Source organism: Macrotis lagotis, chromosome 1, assembly GCF_037893015.1.
Source record: "Macrotis lagotis isolate mMagLag1 chromosome 1, bilby.v1.9.chrom.fasta, whole genome shotgun sequence".
Lineage (NCBI taxonomy): Eukaryota > Metazoa > Chordata > Mammalia > Peramelemorphia > Peramelidae > Macrotis > Macrotis lagotis.
This window is the reverse complement of record NC_133658.1, coordinates 408914933-408933736: the sequence shown is the minus strand read 5'-3', so window position 1 is coordinate 408933736 and position 18804 is coordinate 408914933. Positions and strand designations below refer to the sequence as shown.

Sequence of the window (18804 nt, the reverse complement as noted above, 5' to 3'; positions counted from 1 at the left end):
TTTTCTTGAAACATTACCTGAACTTTAAAAGTTGGCATCTTTAACTCACAGTGAAGACCCAATTATTGTATCATTCTTTTAGAGATAGAAATGACCTGACAGGCCATCTAGTCCAATCCCTCTTTTTTAAAATTGAATTTAATTCCCCCCCCCCCCCAGTTACATGTAAAAATAGTCTTCAACAATGTTTTTTTGGTAAGATTTTGAGTTGTATATTTTTCTGCCTTTTTCCCTTTCCTCCTTCTCCCATGACAGCAAGTAATCTGATATAAAATATGTTCAATCATATTTAACAAATTTACATAAATCATGTTGTGAAAGAAGAATCAGAACAAAAGGGGGAAACCATGAGAAAGAAAAAAAGCATAAAACTAATTTTAAAAAGTGAAAATAGTATGCTTTTGCATTCAGATTCCATATTTTTTTCCTCTGGATGTGAATGGCATTTTCCATCACAAGTCCTGGAGAATTTCTTTGTTCACTGTACTGCTGAGAAGAACTAACATATAGTTGATTATCACACAATCCAACCCCTGTTTTTAAAAATGAGAAAACTAAGACTCAAAAAAGTTAAAAATGATTTGTGTGAGTAATCATTCATATAGTAAGTACCAGTACACCAGGGATTTTAAATCAGATCCTCTAGAATTCTTTTTTCCCTTAAATACAGATGTTCATATACACACACACACACACACACACACACACACACACACACACACACACACACAACACACCCCCTCATTAAGAGGTGGGAAACCCATTCTTACCAAACTTATTTAAGATAGTTATTTGCCAACAGGGAGACACATAAAGAATGTCTACCTATAGAGCATTTCAGTAGTTATCAGGAGGGAAAACATTGGCCTTGCTTTTAAGACCTAAGCAGAGTACAGACCAAAAAGAATTAAAGGTGTTGGCCTTGGCAGGGAGAAGGAACTCTCTCTTCTCAGAGGCTAGAATAAAGAAAGAAGGAATAGGGAATGTTGCAGAGAGACTTTGAGATGAAGAGGAGGGGAGCAGAGAGCCCTCTGGCAAAAGATCTCCTTTTTCTCAGTAAAGTAGGAGGTGTGATCTTCAGCCAAGGAAGTATGAACTATGTTATTTATGCAATCAGAGGTGTAGGATCAGATTTGATCCATTAGGAAAAGTTTTCAGGATGAGGTGAATTTTAAACTTACGTTAAAGAAGAATGGCAAGAAGAAACAAGAGTGTTTCAGGTGTGTGTGTATAAATAAAATAAAAGTAGCATTTATAAAAATATAATCTCATTGATCTTAAGGACTTGAGTCATTTTCCCCAAGTGCCTAGCCCAGTATCTTTTCCATAGTTGGCTGTTGATAAATTTTAATTTAATGAACAGGTTGGTCAGAAATCAACAGGACATTTTTTTCCTTAGTGTCAAACAATCATAGTATCATTAGCAAAGTAACCCATTTTTCCAGCTCATTCCAAGTTCCAAAGTATCTTTTTTTTTTTTTTTTACAACTCTTTGAAGAAAAGTAGTGCAGGTCTTGCTCTTTGGCATTTCCTCTAGCTGTAAATGCTATGATTCCCTCATCCCTATTTTATAGCTTAAGAAACTGAGACTCACAAAAGTTAAGTGATTTGCTCACATTCATATAATTACTCAGTGACAAGGTTTGAGTCTGGTGCTCTTTGAACCTGACTCCCAAGTCCAGGGACCTTTCCAGTCCACATCCTGCCAAAGGTATTTTTAAGGGAGTACAGGTTGTTCCCTACTTGTATTCCGTTTACCAACCACTCAAACACATGTATGGTCTTTCCATGGCCTTTCCCTCCCTTCCCCCTACTAATCACATACATACAAAACCTCCAAGTGACCACTTCTAACAGAGTTCAGCTATTCCTGCTTTTAAAACCAAAGCTCCTCCTTTTCTGAGGAGTTGCTTCTCTCAAATCTCCCATCCTTTCTTATCTGGGGAAGACTCTTATCCCTACTATGGCTTTACAAGAATAATTTCTATAGGAGCCCTTGCCTACTCACCCCCTCTAAACTCTGCAGAGAAAGATCTTTACTTCTAAGAGGTGCTTCTTAGCTCCCACTGTCTGTTCCCCTAACTGCTAAAGACTTGAGGGCTCCTCTCACTCAAGGCCCTATGCACCAACGCTAGTGGTTTTTTTGAAAAATTCTTTTGGGTTGGGAATTCTGAATATAGGAAGAGAAAGAGAACATATTCTTAGAAAATGTTGAAACTGGAAATGAGTTTTTTCCATGGAGAAGGTAGGAGTATGGTTCACTTATCCTACAGTTTACATGAGGTATTTCAACTGACAAAGAAATAATAAGGGGATGACATGACAGTTGATTTCAGGTTTTTGCAGTGTTATCCCATAGGTTTGTTCATGGGATCTAGAGCTGAAAGAGAAGGGACCTTGGAAATCATATAATCCAACCCAGTCATTTTATAGATGGAGAAGGTTAAAGTGATTTATTTGCACAAGGTCACATTAACAAAACTGACATTCAAACCTTACATCCATGTCTCCAAACCTAGCACTCTTTTTAATACATGCAAGTTGTATAGAGACAGATTTTGTCACCATACAAGGAAAAACTGTCCCAGAATAAATGAAATGCTTGGGAAAGTGATGATCTCACCATCATTGAAGGTCTTCAAGCAAAAATTGGTAGGCCACCTATTAGAGATGACTATTATAGGTTATAGGTATGGGTTTATCTTGATGACTGTGTAAATGGATCTACTTTACATTTCTGGGATTCTATGATCTGTGAATGCTAAACAATCAGATTCACAAATGAGGTTTTTGGAATAAAATCCAACTCATTTTAGTACATTTTAATAAATATTTTTTGAGTAGCTGCCATGTAGATCCTGTTCTTGATCATTCTGGAAATATAAAAATGAATAAGGTGTGATCGTTGTCCTCAAGAAGCTTAGGGTTCAGTTAGGGAGATAGGACAAGTACATCAATAAGTATTTTGTTGTTCAGTCATTTTCAGTCTTGTCTGATTCCTTGGACCCCATTTGGAGTTTTCTTGGCAAAGATACTAGAGTGGTTTGCCATTTCCTTCTCCAACTCACTTGACAGATGGGGATACTGAAACAAAAAGGGTTAAGTGGCTTTTCCAAACTCATGCTGCTTAGTGTCTGAAGTCATATTTGAACTCATGAGGATATGTCTTTCTGATTCCAAGCCTAGTAGTACTCCATCCACTGTGCCACCTTAGATGCCTCTCTCAAAAAGTATAATATGCTACCTAGATGCCTCTCTTCAAAAAATATAATACAAGGTAAATATGGCCTATGATTTAAAAGTCCTAAACAAAGTTCTGTGGAAATCAGAGAGAGCATATCTATTTGGGATGGATCAGGGAAAGCATCATGGAAGGGATGGATGGATGGATTAAATTTCAACAAAGAGTTGGAGAGGGGAAGAGGGAGATCAGGCTAAACAACAGGTTGGTTGCATTTTATGATAGATAGATAGATAGATAGATAGATAGATAGATAGATAGATAGATAGATAGATAGATAGATAGATAGATAGAAGGGTATGGGGGTGTGTATGCGTATGTGTACATTTCATTGTAAACTCCATAAAGCAGACGCTCGCTTTTGCCTCTCTTTGTATTCCTACCATAATACACATGGAGGATGATTAAATAAATGTTTATTGATTATTGATTGTAGAGATCCAAGAAATCTAGACATTATACTTTATACAGAGAAAAGGGAGGTTGTGAAAATTTTTGAGTGGGGTGAATGAACACAGCTTTGTTTTAGAAGGATTAAGGCAACTGAGAGTCTAGAAGATGAAACAAAAAGGAGTGGACTAAAGGTAGGAATTGTAACATGTATACTGTAGACCGACTGTTATGAGAAATTAAATTACTAATGTGAAAGGGGAAAGTTCAATTTGTAGTAAGCCTTGAAGGCCAAACTGAAGTGTATTTAATAGAAGTAAGTGTGTGTGTGTGTGTGTGTGTGTGTGTGTGTGTGTGTTTAGAAGTATATATAATATATAATAGAAATCCCTCTGTAGGTTCTCTAACAGACAATGAAGAAGCCTCAGTTCTTTATCTTAGACACTTTTCAAACCTACAGAGAAAAATTATCTGTCCCTACTTCTATAACAGTACACAGAGCACCACTATAAGACCTGGATTTGGAGTAGTTCAGCCATTTGCTTATCTGTGTCCCCATGAACAACTCATTTAACTTCCTTGGTCCTCAACTTTCTCACCTATAAGAATGAAAGAGAATTGAATTGCATTGTTTCTTTGGTATTTATCTGTACACAGATAACTTTAAAATTTGACTGTTTTTCTCTTTTGTGATCTCAAAACCTGTGAAACAGGAGATATTTGTCTCATCGGTAGCTTTCCCTATACATAGTACTTAACAATCAGGGTACTGTGGGTCTCTTTCTTGTCAGTCCTCTAAGTGACTTGCATCATTACCTAAAGGAAATATTTTTCACTGAATTCTTTCTCTTTGCTAAGAAAAACAATATTAAGTCACCGAAGAAAAATCAAAGAAAATCTTTTCACTGATTTAATTTTCTACTAAGTAAATGTCTATAAAACAGAGGTCAGACTTCATCTTTAGTCTGTTTTTGTCAAAAGATCAGAAGCAGCATGATATGATGCAAAGAAACCTGAAAATTAAGTCAGAGGCTCCAAGTTTAGACCCATTTTTCTTGCTTATTTATTTTGAGATCTTGATCAAGTCACTTTTCCTGGACTCAGTTTTTCTCAATAAAATAAAGAGGTTAAATTAGACTAGGGGATCTTCATCTGTAGTAGCTCATGGATAGATTTCAGGGGGATCACTTGAATGATAAAACTGTGAACATTTAATTTCACTAATTGAAATTTATCATTTCTTTCATTTAAGAATTATCAAGAAGTAGTCTGTAAGGGGCAGCTAGGCAGCATGGTGAATAGAGCACTGGCCTTGGAGTCAGGAGTACCTGGGTTCAAATCCGACCTCAGACACTTAATAATTACCTAGCCGTGTGGCCTTGGGCAAGCCACTTAACCCCATTCCCTTGAAAAAGAAAAATATAAAAAAAAAAAGTAGTCTGTAAAGCTTCAACCAGAGTGTCATTAGGAGTCCAAGAGGCCAATGAATGAATGAATGAGTGAATAAATAAAAGGGAAGCCATGGATTGATGAAGTCTAAGATCCTTCTCTTTATCTCTAATTCCATGATTCTGCAATCTGTAGTAAATTCGGAATGGGAAAGCACAATGCAAATTCACCTTAGTACTGATTGGAATGTGGGCATGAATGTAATGTTGGGCGGGTACTATTTGCAGAAAGCCAAAAAAATATAGTTTCCCAGCTTTTTAATTTCAAGCTTCCCATGCACTTGGGTGTTTCCCAGAGATGGTAAACTTGGAGATTGTTATGCATTCATCATTTTTATTGCAAAATTCATTAAGCTGCTGTGCTGTTATCATCATATCTTGTTGGGATGATATATTGCAGACCTTATTGCAAAACTTTAACAAGAGAGGAAGAGCATACCTCTTTCCACCAAGGTTCTTAAAAGCCTCTGGGTGTTTGCTTCTGTTTTTCTGCTGCTTGCCTTGCTACTCTAGCTACTTGCTACTACTTTCTCTTCAGATTTGACGTTGCTTTGTGAGATGACTAATAAAGATCATTGGTTTTTGATTTATTGACTCAGACATTCTGGATTGAGCCTGGCTGTCACTGTGAAAATCAACTATGAATCAGAAATATACAGTGGAATCCATCAGGCCCTCTTCTTTTCCCTCCCTCTTCCCTTTCAAATGATGCTAAAATCTTATTTCTTTCTTGTCATTCATTGCTATTCAGGCATTCATGCAGACATGTACAGGCATGTCAAGATATTTGAATTTGGCTTGGCTGTGCATATAATTTTCCCCCAGCCCCTTTTAAGAGAGAAATCCTCTAGTATTTGAAGGGGGAGCTACCATTACAGGGAGTGGGAGACAGTTGGTAAGTATGAAAAGTGGGCAAGCTCCTGGATTCCCATGGCAACCACCTGAACAAGTACAATGTCACCAAAATTATTCTGTATTTGTCTTCATTTAGTAGTGGTAAATTGCTCTTCTGTGAAAAGATCACTGTTATCTTAATATAGGCAGAGACATATAATATAAGGCAGTTTTAGAAAGGTGCATGTTCTACACACACAAACACACACACACACACACACTCTCATCAGTTTTTGAGTTACAAGACAGATTCATTAATTGTTCTTGTTATGTATACTTTAAAGTGTCAGTGTCAGTGGTTAGAGCTCTAGATTGTCTGGACAAGCTTCAGTGTCCTCATATATAAACTGGGAATGATAGTAACATCTGTAATATAAGATTTTTCATGGATCACATGAAATAATATATCTAAAGTACTTTTGCAAACCTTAAAGCACTGTGTTATTATTGATTATATTATTATATTTATTACATGACATCCTATTCATTATATCATATTTTATGTGACATGTTATTATTATATATCATTAGAGGTAGGAATATGGATAGAGATTAGATTTGTAATTTCATTAGTATAGGAAACTCCAGAGTGAGAAAACTCTTTACAAATTCAGGTCAGTACATTCACCACAACTTAAAGTCCTGAGAGCTTTCCAGAGTTATGAGAGGTTGTGACTTGTCCAGGGGGTCACACAACCAGTATGTGTATCAGGGATGAGATATGAACTCAGCCCTTCCTGGCTCCAAGCTCTGTATTCATTAGGCCTTGTCTGTTGTTACTATTTTTTTTCTTATATCTAGGATTGATGGAAAGTGACCTTTGCAGAGCATAGTTTATAAGTGTAGAATTAGAATTATGTTGATAACCTGTGGTTGTATCTTATTTCAGTCTATCTGTTTACTCTTTATTGAATCCCAGAAATGTATGAAGAACTCTTCTCTAACTCCCTAAAGCTGGTTCTGAATGTTTGCTAAGTGTTTTGACTAGTACACCCTGCAGAATGGCCTTGCCTTCTGGAAGTTTGCATTCTGATATATCTGATAGACACACTAACTGGTATCACATATACATGTAGCAATATCCTTACAGACTTCTTAAAGTACTTCAGAAATCTGTGGATTATGATTTTGATTTGTTATTGTTTTTGTTTTTTTTTCCCTCATATTCCTCCACCAGTATAGATCACCACTCCTCCTTGTGTCTTAGTGAAAAGTAGCTTCTGGAACCAAATAATCAACAAGCATTTATTAGATAACATAGATAGTAAGCTTGTGTTGGAGACAAGAAAAGATTCTCTGCCCTCAGGAAATTTATAGGAAAGACAAAGTGTTCATTATATAGAATAGAGAGCAGGTGACTGGAGTGGGGGAAAGAACTAGTGGGGGTGTCAGGAGGGGGGATGGGGACTTGGGGGAGAGAGATTGAAAAAGACTTTTTGTAGAAGGGAGTGCTGAAAGGTTGAACTTTGGCTAGAACTAGAGACTGACAGATAGAATTGGGAGGAGACTCATTCCAACAATGGGAGGCAGAAGGGTTATGCATGAGGAGCATTTTGAAGGCCAGTTTGGCTGGACTGTAGTGGGCATGGAAATGTAACGCTATGTAATGAGGCAGGAAAAATTCATCCCCTCTTGACCTCTGCTTTAGTCATGAGCATCATCCAACTTAAGAAAGTTCCTTCTCAGGTAACAGACATTAGAGTCTGTCACTGGGTCAGTCATCAAATCCACTTCAGGCCATTGGGGTATCCTTTAAGAACCCAGAGTCACTCCCCAAAGTGGCAAGGTGATGAGTATACCCTTTTCAGGGAGCTGACTCTGACTTTTTCTTTCTTCCTTGATTTCCTGTTTCTGGGTACATGTTTACTGCAGATATCATGAAGGGAGAGTGATGTTGGCGGAGATGCAGGGAGGAGGCAAGTTATTGCACTCTCCATGACAGATCTAGGAATGTACTTCCTCGTTGATGATCTGTTGCTTTAACACCCTTTAGCACTCTCTGTGATCTCATCAGTTCGCCCTTCAGTTAAAATGTTTTTAAAATGCCCATTAGCCCACAGGTTTTTTTCCCCTCTAGTTACTAGCTTTTCACCAGCCCTTCCCACACAGCTTGATGCCAGTATCAGAGTTAGAATGAGTCATTAGTAGTCTTAACAAGTCTGGCATGATCCTGTGAACCTAAGCTAGGGTAAGATTTTCTTCTTGTTGTTGCTGATTGTTTGGGTTTTCTTTTGGGAGTTTTTTTTTTTTGAGGGGGAGGGGGTTGAGGAATAGGAGGAGGTTAGGTTAGCATTTTTTGATGGTATCTATTCTGCTTCCTGTCTTTTGCCTGTGAGTACATGTAGATTTGCCTTTCTGACCAGGATTTTGCGGTCTTACTCAGTGACTTTCCTGATTAATTGTTTTTTTCCCTTGATTTTTCTTCTTGTTTTAGAAATCATTACCTGTGTGACCTAGGCTTTACTGTTGTTGTTTCCTTTGTTTTGGTTTTTGGGGGGAGGAGGGGTTGTAGTTGCTTGATTTGGCATCACTTTTATTCTCTCCCACAGCTTTATAGTAATTTCACTATCTTCCCAATCATCCTCCATTAATAATTTTGGTATTTTAGCATTTGTTTGGTTCAATAAATAGTAAGCATCTCTTCTGTGTAAGGCAAAAAAATCCAGTGGTATAGTGGATATGTGTATGTTTATATGTAGGTACATAGGAGGCAAGAAGACCTGAGTCAAAATTCCTCCTCCACTAGCCATTTCATTAGAGTTACTCAGTCTACCAATGCCTTCAGACAATTCTCTAAGACTGTCCAAGATCTTTGTATTGGAGGTACCTGGTAGGAATTTGCAAATGAGGAATATCCCACATGGATGAACTCATATCCTAAAACCAACCCCAAATGTGCAACATACAGGGCCACCTCACTGAATCTTTCCATTGGTCATTCTGAGTCTAGATCTATTAAATTTGAAGTCATTTTCAGTTGGCTGCTTTTACTCCATGGTATGTCAATGTTTTATATATCATTCACCATAGAGTAAGAGTTGACCATTATGTCATTGACTAGAAGACAATAGATGTTTGCCATGAATGCTTTGCTGCCTTCTTGAAATTCTTGATATTCATTTGCTTCGTGTTTGCAGTTTAGCTTGTAAGACAAAAAAAAAAGCTAAGAAATTCTTTTTTAAATTATTAAAAACAAAAAAGACTAAATGCCTATATAACCCAAAGAACTTGCAAAGTAAATAGAAAGAACAAACCTTTATACTCTGCTGGGTATAAGCAAATATCTGTTTTATTCTGATTTTCATAGTACTGAGAGGTACAATCTGGGTCATCATTGTTTTTCTTTATCCTGTGGCACAGTGGATAGAGAACCATCCTCAAAGCCAAGAAGCCCTAAGTCCTAGCTCTGACAAATAATGGTTATGTGACTTGGAGCCAACTACTTATACTCTCACTGCCAGTCATTCTCTAAAGTGTCCAAATTGCAGAGACAGTGATGAGTTGACTTTGCACTGATAGAGAGAATTTCTTCATCCAGGAGATCCTCATCAGTGAAAACACAGATTCATCACCTATCCTTTTCTCTATTTGATTTCTTCCAGATATATCTTATGTTGCCATTGTATCTTATCCTGCCTTCCTCTCTGCTCTTATATCAATATCACACATGTTTCTAAAAAGTTGCATGTAAACCAAATTTCATATAATTTGTCCTAAGGAAGCAGACTAACAAGTCAGTGTTTGTCATTAATCATTTATTAAGTGTGCTATGCAGTAAGTACAAAAAAAAAAGACAGACCCTGTTCTCAAGTCTAAATGGGTCAACATGAAGACAGCTATATATACTAAGAAAATATAGACAAGATAGATTAGATATAACCTATGAAGGAAAGATATTAAGATTAAGAAATATCAGAAAAAGCTTCTTGCCAAAGGTGACATCTGAGACTTGAAGAAAAGTCAGAGAAATCAGTCAAAAGCCTTCCAGGGCCCCAACCCTATTGCATCAGTGCTGCAAAACTTCATTTATGTGGAGGGGCAGACAACCCATAGAACCAGCATGGCAGCTCTCTGAGGGAAAAAAGGAGGAGTTCAGGTCACCATGTATGTGACTGTTATGCAGCATTCCACTAAGCCTGAGGGAAGAGCAGAGTATCCAACTGGAACCTGTTCTACTACTCAAATCGCCTGGGGCAGAGATCTGGTCTGGTGAACCATGGTATGGGAAGAAGCTGAAAGGAAACTAATCAGAAAAGATGGAGTCAGAAAGCTAATAGTAGGAAATGAGAAGCGAGGAAAGACTGAAATGACCAAAGATCTCTGTAAAAAAAAAAAAAAATCTTGAAAATAAGCAGATAAATTGACAGGGAAAATAGTAACAACAGAAGAAATATAGACTCCATATCTAGTAACTGACTTCAAATATCCATAAATAAGTATTATCCCAAAAAGAAAATGATCCCACACTTGATAAGATTCCTTGTGGGAATTGAAGGAGAACATGAATCCACAAATATAATGTCTCTGGTCTACTCCAACAAAATGCCAACTTCATATTCAGTTTAACTTTTTTAGACTTTATGATGCTTCTTAAAGGTATTTTATTGTTTTCAGTATGACTAGTTCATGCAGAAGGAAAACTTTACTCAGACTGATTCATACTGATAAGTGGCACATTCATTCTCTCTGTGAACCCCTAATTATATAATTTTAGAGTTGTTTGCCTTCAACAGTAGCAACATCCAATATTGTATAATAAATGACCCCCGTTACTCCTCCCACATCTTGGCTTAACATAACTTTTGTGGTTTCTGTTCCATTATTGATTCTCCCTTCTGGGACTCAAGGCTCCTAAATGAGTGCTTGCTGAATATTTCCAAATTTCAGAATTTTATTTAATATAAGGGTTGATGAACTCCTAGGGTAAAAATGCTGTGTTTTCCCAAAGTTTTTGACCTTCTTATAAGCTTTTTTTTAGGGCAAAGTCTGTTTCATTGTATCCATATCCATATACATCCTGTTCCTAGTATGCATTTAACATTTGGTGAATTGAATTAGTTGGGAGTACTGTGGTTCTTAATCATCTCTTCCTGGGGCTTTGTCTGGATCTTAAAGAGGGGCACATGGGGAAAGACTCCTATGTCCTTTGATAGTAGAAAATTCAACAGTGATATTTTACTATTAAATGATGGCAGAGACAATATGGTATTAGATTTGGATTATGGAAATTCTATATGAGACATAATAATATGAGACATAATAATTACTTCCCTGTGTTGCTGTGATTCTTAAATAAGATAACACAAATAGAATGCTTCACAAAATTTAGGGTGCTATATAAAATCTGATCACTTGTACCCTCAGAAATTCTTTTTTAATGGACATGACTCATATAAGCATCTTACATCTTTATCCTGGCACCTTTCCTTCTTTAACTGAAAAAGACTAAGGTTCAAAAACATGGGATTGAGTCCACAATAGAAACAGATATTGACCTCATCACTTCCTTTCCAAATGACATTGTGCCCTTACATATGATTTTAGGGATAAAATAGTACTCTATGAAGGAATAACAAAATTGTTGTGTGGGGAATGATCAGGTTCTCTGCTAGGTTAGACTTGGTATAAGGTATTCTCCTGACTACTAAGATCATTGCCAGAAAGTTATATGAATCTGAATGTTCTAAGTAAAGTGTCTGCTTGTCTCCCATTTATTTAAATTGGGTCTCCCTATTAAAGCTACTCTTAGGGTGCGGTCCCAGTACCCCAATTGTGGCTCAGAAGTCCCAGCCACAGACTTAGCCTCAACCTCTCCAGTAGCAGCAGTTTACAGGCTTTTATCACCATGTCTTATTACATCTCACTTCCAAGCAATTAATTTTTTTAAAATTATTTTCTGTTTTTAGAAGATACCTAGAGAGTATAGATGAGTATGACAGAGAAGATAGGGAGCTGTCCTCAGTGATTGAATGACTTTGTCAAGTCAACATCTGGGTGACCCAGTTAATTCTCTCAGTCTAGGCTAAAAGTTTCAGAGTAGCTGCTGTTTTACCTTGGTAGAGGGAGTTTCCTTAATCAGGAGTGAGTTGATAAAATCATAGATCCCTACAAAAACAAACATAAAGTATTCCATAAGCTGTTTTGAATTCTATAAACTCAGGCATTTTTCCCTGGAGGTCCCTTTCACAAACCAATAGACTTCTTAGGACTTGGACTCATTTTGCCTTTAGTAACACCTCTGTAGCAAATGGTAATCTACTTTTCCTAGTTATCATGAGTCAAAACAAAATGAAAAACTGTAGAGAGAGTATGGAAAAGGGGAGAGCTGGGCAGAAGGGATTGGATGTCCAGTGGTGACATGCAACAGAAATGAGGCGTAGGTGTCTGGGGGATATTTAAAGCAGATTAACCATTGTCTTTTTAAACTTCTGATGACTTCAGAAGTGAAAGATGTTATCTGAGCAAGGCAGAAGCTGGCCAGGATTGTGAATAGAGCACTGATCTTGGAGGCAGGAAGACATGAGTTCAAATCTTATTTTCTTCACTGAATTGCCAGAGGAGTCTAACACACACACAACACAAACACACAACCCCAACCCTAGAGGATTTACTTAAATCCAGAGAGTTTCAAGACTTCTTTCCATTCCTTTTTGCCTTTTCCTCTTTATTTTTAACATTCAGTTGAGTATATATGGTTTTTAGGTTGCAGGAGAACCCCTCAGATCCTGATGCTCATTTTGTTCATGTATTCTAATATGGTTTGTCTTAACAGAGTAAACTAACTGTGAGTTTATACCATCTTTACAGAAGAACAAAGAAACAGCCTCATCAACTCCAGTCTGGAATCTGTCATCTCTTCAAATGCCAACAGCATCCTCAACTCCAATAGCCCTCTGCAACCCAGTGTGAACTCCAGTGATCCCGAGCTGGAAGTGATGAAGCCCACCAGGCCCACTTCACTGTAAGTATGGTCCTCCTCAATTTGTGTCCCCCCCTCCAGTTTTCTGCTTTGTCACCCTGCCTCTCCCAGACTTGTCTGTGTTGGAGTTGCTTATCTTAAGAAACAACTTAAATTTTGTCTTAGAACATCCTGATGAACCTTTCCCCATTGCCATTTTCCATTTTTAAAAGCTTGCATATGTATTCTTGACACACTACTTCTTACCACTGGTGATGTTTTATTTACTAGACTTGCACTAACAGCAGGAGTCCTGCACAGATGCCTCTAAGGATGGCTTTAATCAGCCCAGGCTTCTGGATGAAGAAAATGATTTCTTTCTACTGTTATGAGATTGCAGTGAGTTCAGCAGGTCCATGTCTATAACTATGTATGTGCCCCTTGCTCCATGTTGTTTCATCTTCCTGTCTCATCACACTCCCCCACCTCCCTCTCCAACATGACCACATTGGGAAATTTCAGAACCATCCTGTGTCCAGTCCCAAAGGAGGAACCTCAAGTGGTAATTTCACCCTCCACCTCCTCAGACCTCAGGATACCTGAGGTCTCACACCAGTGGCTTGGCTGTCAAAAAGGAAATGCCTCCCTGCTGAGGTCCTCAGGAGTCTGTGTGCCCACAGAGAAGGAAGCCAGCTTCAAGACTGGCTCAGATGCCCCATGGAGATCACACAGCACCATGCACCTCAGGTCAGGACACTCCCCCACTTTGTGGATCTCACCCCAAATTTCTCAGTCTGCCCCTACAGACCACTCCTTAAAATATGTCCCTAGGAATTCTTGTATGAAGAGAGGAAAATGAGAATTAGAACAGCTGGATTCTCAGATGACAGTTTTCTAAAGGCCAGGAAAAACTTGAATTTTCTCTGTTCTCCTGGTCTTGGGGAGAATGTTGCAAAGTTCAGATGCATACACAGAGAATTTTATTCACAGAACATAAGCTATCCTGGTGAAGTGAATGGAGGGGGAGAAATCAAGATTGCAAGGCTTTTCCAAGCTTCATCTATGATATAAATCCATGGCATGATGCATCTGTAATATGTAAAATTTACCTCAAACCATCAGCCTCATAGGAGGGATGGTGAATGGTAGGGGGGAAATGACTCAGAGGGGACATCATAATGCAAATGCATTTATTCTAAATTAATTCCAGTAGAAAAAATTAGAATATTATTTTGTAGTAGATCTGACTTCTCCCTCTGGTTTCTGTCAATGAAACATCTTCATTCTTAGCTTGAGAAGGTTTTAACTTGCCAATTATTGTACATATATATTCCTTGATTAATGGGTAGAATGAACTTTCTTAGTTTTAATCCCATTCATCTCTAGACAGTAAAATTCTTCCATTTCTCCACAGCCGGGATTTTCACAAATAATTCAAAATTCACTCTGCCTCACTCTATCTGTCTGTCTGTTTATCTGTTTATCTCTCTCTCATTTGGTCATGTTCTTCACACTTGAATCTTCTAACCCTATTTGGTACTCAAGTGAGAAATTTCTCTTCTGTTTTCTTTCTTTGTTCAATCCTCTGTGCCTAGCCATTGATAGCATTTTATTGCTCAGTTAGAGGCTGAATTCCCAATCCATTTTACCTAATATCCCCTGATTTGGTCCAGTCAATACCAACTAATAGACTTTAATCTTTGCCTGTGGTCGCAGGGAGCAGAGTGCCCTGGGAGCGTTCTGTTGAGTACAGTGTGTACAAAAAGGCAGTATTACTAGCTCAGTGGAGGACAGGGACATAGGTTTTAAAACATTTCTGAAGGTTTTTATTGTGGATGAATGGGAAGGGAATTTTGGCTTATATGTATTACTCTGTGTGGCTTGCATTTCATAAAACACAAGGGGGTAGAGGGGAGTGGTTTGGCTTTCTTTGAGTTTTCCAGCTCCATTTTTCCTTATACCACAGTGTTCCATCCTTATAAGAGTCACCATTGCTATATGCTAACCAAGGAAGGGATGTCTTCACCAGGCTTCAGTGGGCAAACCAGCTCTTACCTGCCCATCACAAAATGTCAAGACCTACTTGTCACAAGTGAATACAACTCTGAACTTAAAAATTAGAAAGAGGGGAAGCTAGGTGGCACAGTGCATAGAGCACAGGGCCCTGGAGTCAGGAGGATCTGAGTTAAAATCCAATCTCAGACACTTGATAATTACCTAGCTGTGTGACCTTGGGCATGTCACTTAACCCCATTTTCTTGCAAAAAACAAAACCCCCAAAAAGAGTCAGGAAGCTTGAGTTCAGATCTTATTTCTGATACTAACTATATGACAATAGCAACCTCTTTAAAACTTATTTGCCTCATCTATAAAATGAGAGGGATAATACTTGTCCTTCTTATCTCACAGGTGTATGGTATAAGAGAGGGGGGGGAGAGAGAGAGAGAGAGAGAGAGAGAGAGAGAGAGAGAGAGAGAGAGAGAGAGAGAGAGAGAGAAGTCAAAGTAATTGCACACTTTAAAGTATTCCATCAATTTTACCTCTCAAAATCTTTACTTGTTAGAAGGCAGAGCTGAGAATTAGCTCCATTTGTTTACTTTGTCAAGAGCTGGGAAGGAATTGAACAGTTATTTCTCTCTAATCTTGATAGTATCCAAATCCAGTCCAGTCTAATCCAGCAAACATTTATTGAGTGCCATTTTGGGCAAGGTACTAGGTTTAGTGCTAGGGTTACAAAGGCAAAAGAAAAACCATCTGCTCTCATTGGGTACACACACACACACACATACAAACTAAGTCAAGGAAAGCATACTCTGGATTCCAAAGGAATGATAATCCCAGTTGTTCCTGTCAAATCTCAAGACCAGAGTGGAAGTCTAAGTTTTTAATATCAGTGACTCTCACCTAAGGTTCCCAATGAGGGATTCAGGGTTTTCTTCATATTCTGAATGGTGAAGAGCCCATTCATCACAAGTATCTTCCCCTCATTTGTGATCAGTCTTCTCTAACTATGACATGCTGAGTAGACAGTAGATCTGAATTAGCATTTACTCTATGAGAAGGTATTTATCAGGCATAAGAAATAGATACAAAATACTATTTGGGATATTTTATGTTCATTTTCAGTTGTATATTTTACGTGAAACTCTGCATGGAAATTTTTGTATTTAAGTGTTACTTTGCCTCTTGATCACTTGAGTTTATCCCATGTTCTAGAGACTTAATGTTACCCATTCTCATTATTCCTGTTTAAATATTCTATTAATAAGAACATAATTAACCAAGTAGCTCACATTTATTGAGCACAATATGTTTTACAGAACACTTTTTTTTATAACTCAGTACACTAGGCAAATATGATTATCTCAACTTTTCTAATGTAAGTGATTTGCCTAGGCTCTGGCGTTTGTTTTGGCATTTGAAGCAGGGTTATCTAATTCTAAGATCAGTGCTCTCTTCTTTACCACATACCACCTTCCCCATTGGTAGTTCCAAAAATGGAGGCAGTCATTCAAATAAAGTCCAAAAGATCTCCCAACCTGCTTGATTGTTTTCTCTACAAGAGAAATTGTAAAAAACAATTGAAAGTAGAAGAGAATTTTAGGGAAAACAAGATGTCTACATCTTTCCTTTTGGCTTCTTCTGCCAAAGAAAGAAGGTCACTGCAGAGCCTGGGGTGACCAGTGAGGCACTAGTGGACACCCAGGGATCATAACAGAAGAATCTCATTTTCCCACCATCAGGGTTTAGGTACCTCAGGCACATGGGGGAATGGCTTTTTCCAAGACAGCAGGAAATCTTTCTAATAAATACCCTGAAGGTGATCTTGTTCCTTTGACTTCAATGGTCTTAGCACTACATTAATTGGGAAAGGTAAAGGTGGGTTTCAATTCAGAGCCTTGCCCTAAAGGTACTGCCAGAGGCTCCACAAGCTCCTTAGAAAATATTGGTAGCCAAATAACATTCCAGAACAGTTGCCATTCTGAGGAAGACAGAGGCATACTACAGTCATGTATCAGTCTTAAAATCAAGTCATCTTATCATTACTGAACTTCTGTTGTGCCCCAGATGGTCTGTGTAACTGAAGGTCTCGGTTCGATTCCAGAGTCAAGTATTTACTAGCAATGTAACCCTAGGCAAGTTACTTAACTTCTCTGAAATTCAGTTCATTTTTAAAATGGGTTTCATAACATTCACAATTCCTTGAGCTTGTTTTGAGTAACAAAATGAGATAATGTGTGTAAATCCCTTTGCAAAGTTTAAAACATAGAATAAATATAAGCTGTTTTTATAGTTTATTCTTCTTTTCCGGAGGAGACCAGAGATGTTTGGGGCAGCGAGTTGGTACAGTGGGTAGGCCACTGGACCTGAAGTTAGGAAGGTCTGAGTTCAAATTGAACTCAAGGTTCTTCCTAACTGTGTGACCCTTGACAAGTCGCTTAACTTCTGTTTGCTTCAGTGGGGTTTCAAAAGAGCACCTTTCTTCCAAGGATATTATGAGGATCAAATGGATAATAATTATAAAACAATCAGTACACTGTCCTGTCCTTTACATAGTATGTGCCATAGAAGTATTAGCTGCTCTCATCATCATTATTAAAATGATTGCAATAGTTTTTAAAATTGTTTAGCACAATATATGGAATATAGCAAGCACTATATAAATGTTATCTCTTATCATCATTATATTCTTGCACATAGTATAAACATAAATATTGACTTCTGTTATGATTATGATTATTATTATTATTAGTTGGCATGGTTCATGCTTTCAAAGAGATAGTCATTTTGATGGAAAGATGAGGTATATCTGCATGAAACCAAGGAAAAGCAGGACAAACAGCCTGTTTCAGTAAATACTAAGTTAGACTTGTGCAGATTATGAGTTTCCTGGAATTCAGAGAAATGAGACCCTTATTGACCATAGTAATTAGGGTCCACATGACTTCTGCACAACTTGCTGCCTATTTAACCTTAGGAAACCAAAGTGATTTTGTAAATACTTCCCCAATCTTCAATTAGTTCCTCTTCCAAATGAGGGATTATAGGCTTGGTGGTATCTCTGAAACTTGAGGGACTTTGTGGATGGATGAGGTGTGCTAGGATTTGATAGATCCTATTTGAACAGAAGGCATCCCAGAGAAAAACTGCAGTTGGAACAAATATATGGAAGTGGGAGTGAGTTTGACATGTGGTGGGCAGGAAATGAGTAGAGGTTTGATTTAAGATAAGACTGGTGGCGAGTTGTTTTATGATTTTCAGAATCTCCTTTTAAGGCAAACATCTCATAGTTCAGTCTCTAAAACAATGAGAAACAAACAAAAATTCATTGCTATTGACTGAGATAAAGTGGAAGATGACCCAAAGCTTGTTACCCAAAGGAAGAAATCTTTGACTCTCATCCTATGCCAATGCTGACAGGCTTAGACACTTAAGCTTCCCTTTTTGTGCCCATTAATCCTTTCTGCAAATGGAAGAAATGGGGCCAGCCTACCTCCACACTCCAGAGGGTGTCTTTGTGTTTGCTTTCTATAAAGATGAAAATAATTTTATGGCATAGTTCATATTTATAACAGCTCTTTTGGTAGTAGCAAAGAATTAGCAAGTAAGAATTAGCAAGTCCTTCCATTTGGGGAATGACCTTACTAATTACATTATATGAATATGCTGGATTACTATTATGCTATAAGAAATGATGAGAGGAATGATTTCAGAGAAACCTGAGAAAACTTGTATGACATGATGATACAGAGTAAAGTAAGAAAAAACTAGTAGAACACTTTATATAATAACAAGTGCTGTGTTGTATAGATAAACAATTTTGAAAGTCCTGAGATAGCAGTGACAAAATCAGGTGTTGGATAAAATATACTGAAAACGAGATATGTTTTTGGATATGGCTGATGGAGGAATTGTCTTGCTTTATTGTGCAT

General features: G+C 37.8%; 1 protein-coding gene across 5 annotated transcripts in view; it reads left to right on the top strand.

Moving 5' to 3' along the window:
- ARHGAP26 (Rho GTPase activating protein 26) overlaps positions 1–18804 on the top strand; it is a 504960-nt gene that overhangs the window by 398616 nt on the left and 87540 nt on the right. For 3 of the 5 annotated variants that reach the window (XM_074212710.1, XM_074212709.1, XM_074212711.1), the window contains exons 20-21: positions 12781–12934; positions 13394–13618. In XM_074212710.1, coding sequence (XP_074068811.1) covers positions 12781–12934; positions 13394–13618 — 379 coding nt within the window. The remainder of the gene's footprint in view (positions 1–12780; positions 12935–13393; positions 13619–18804) is intronic. The other 2 variants (XM_074212712.1, XM_074212713.1) reach the window with 1 other exon arrangement.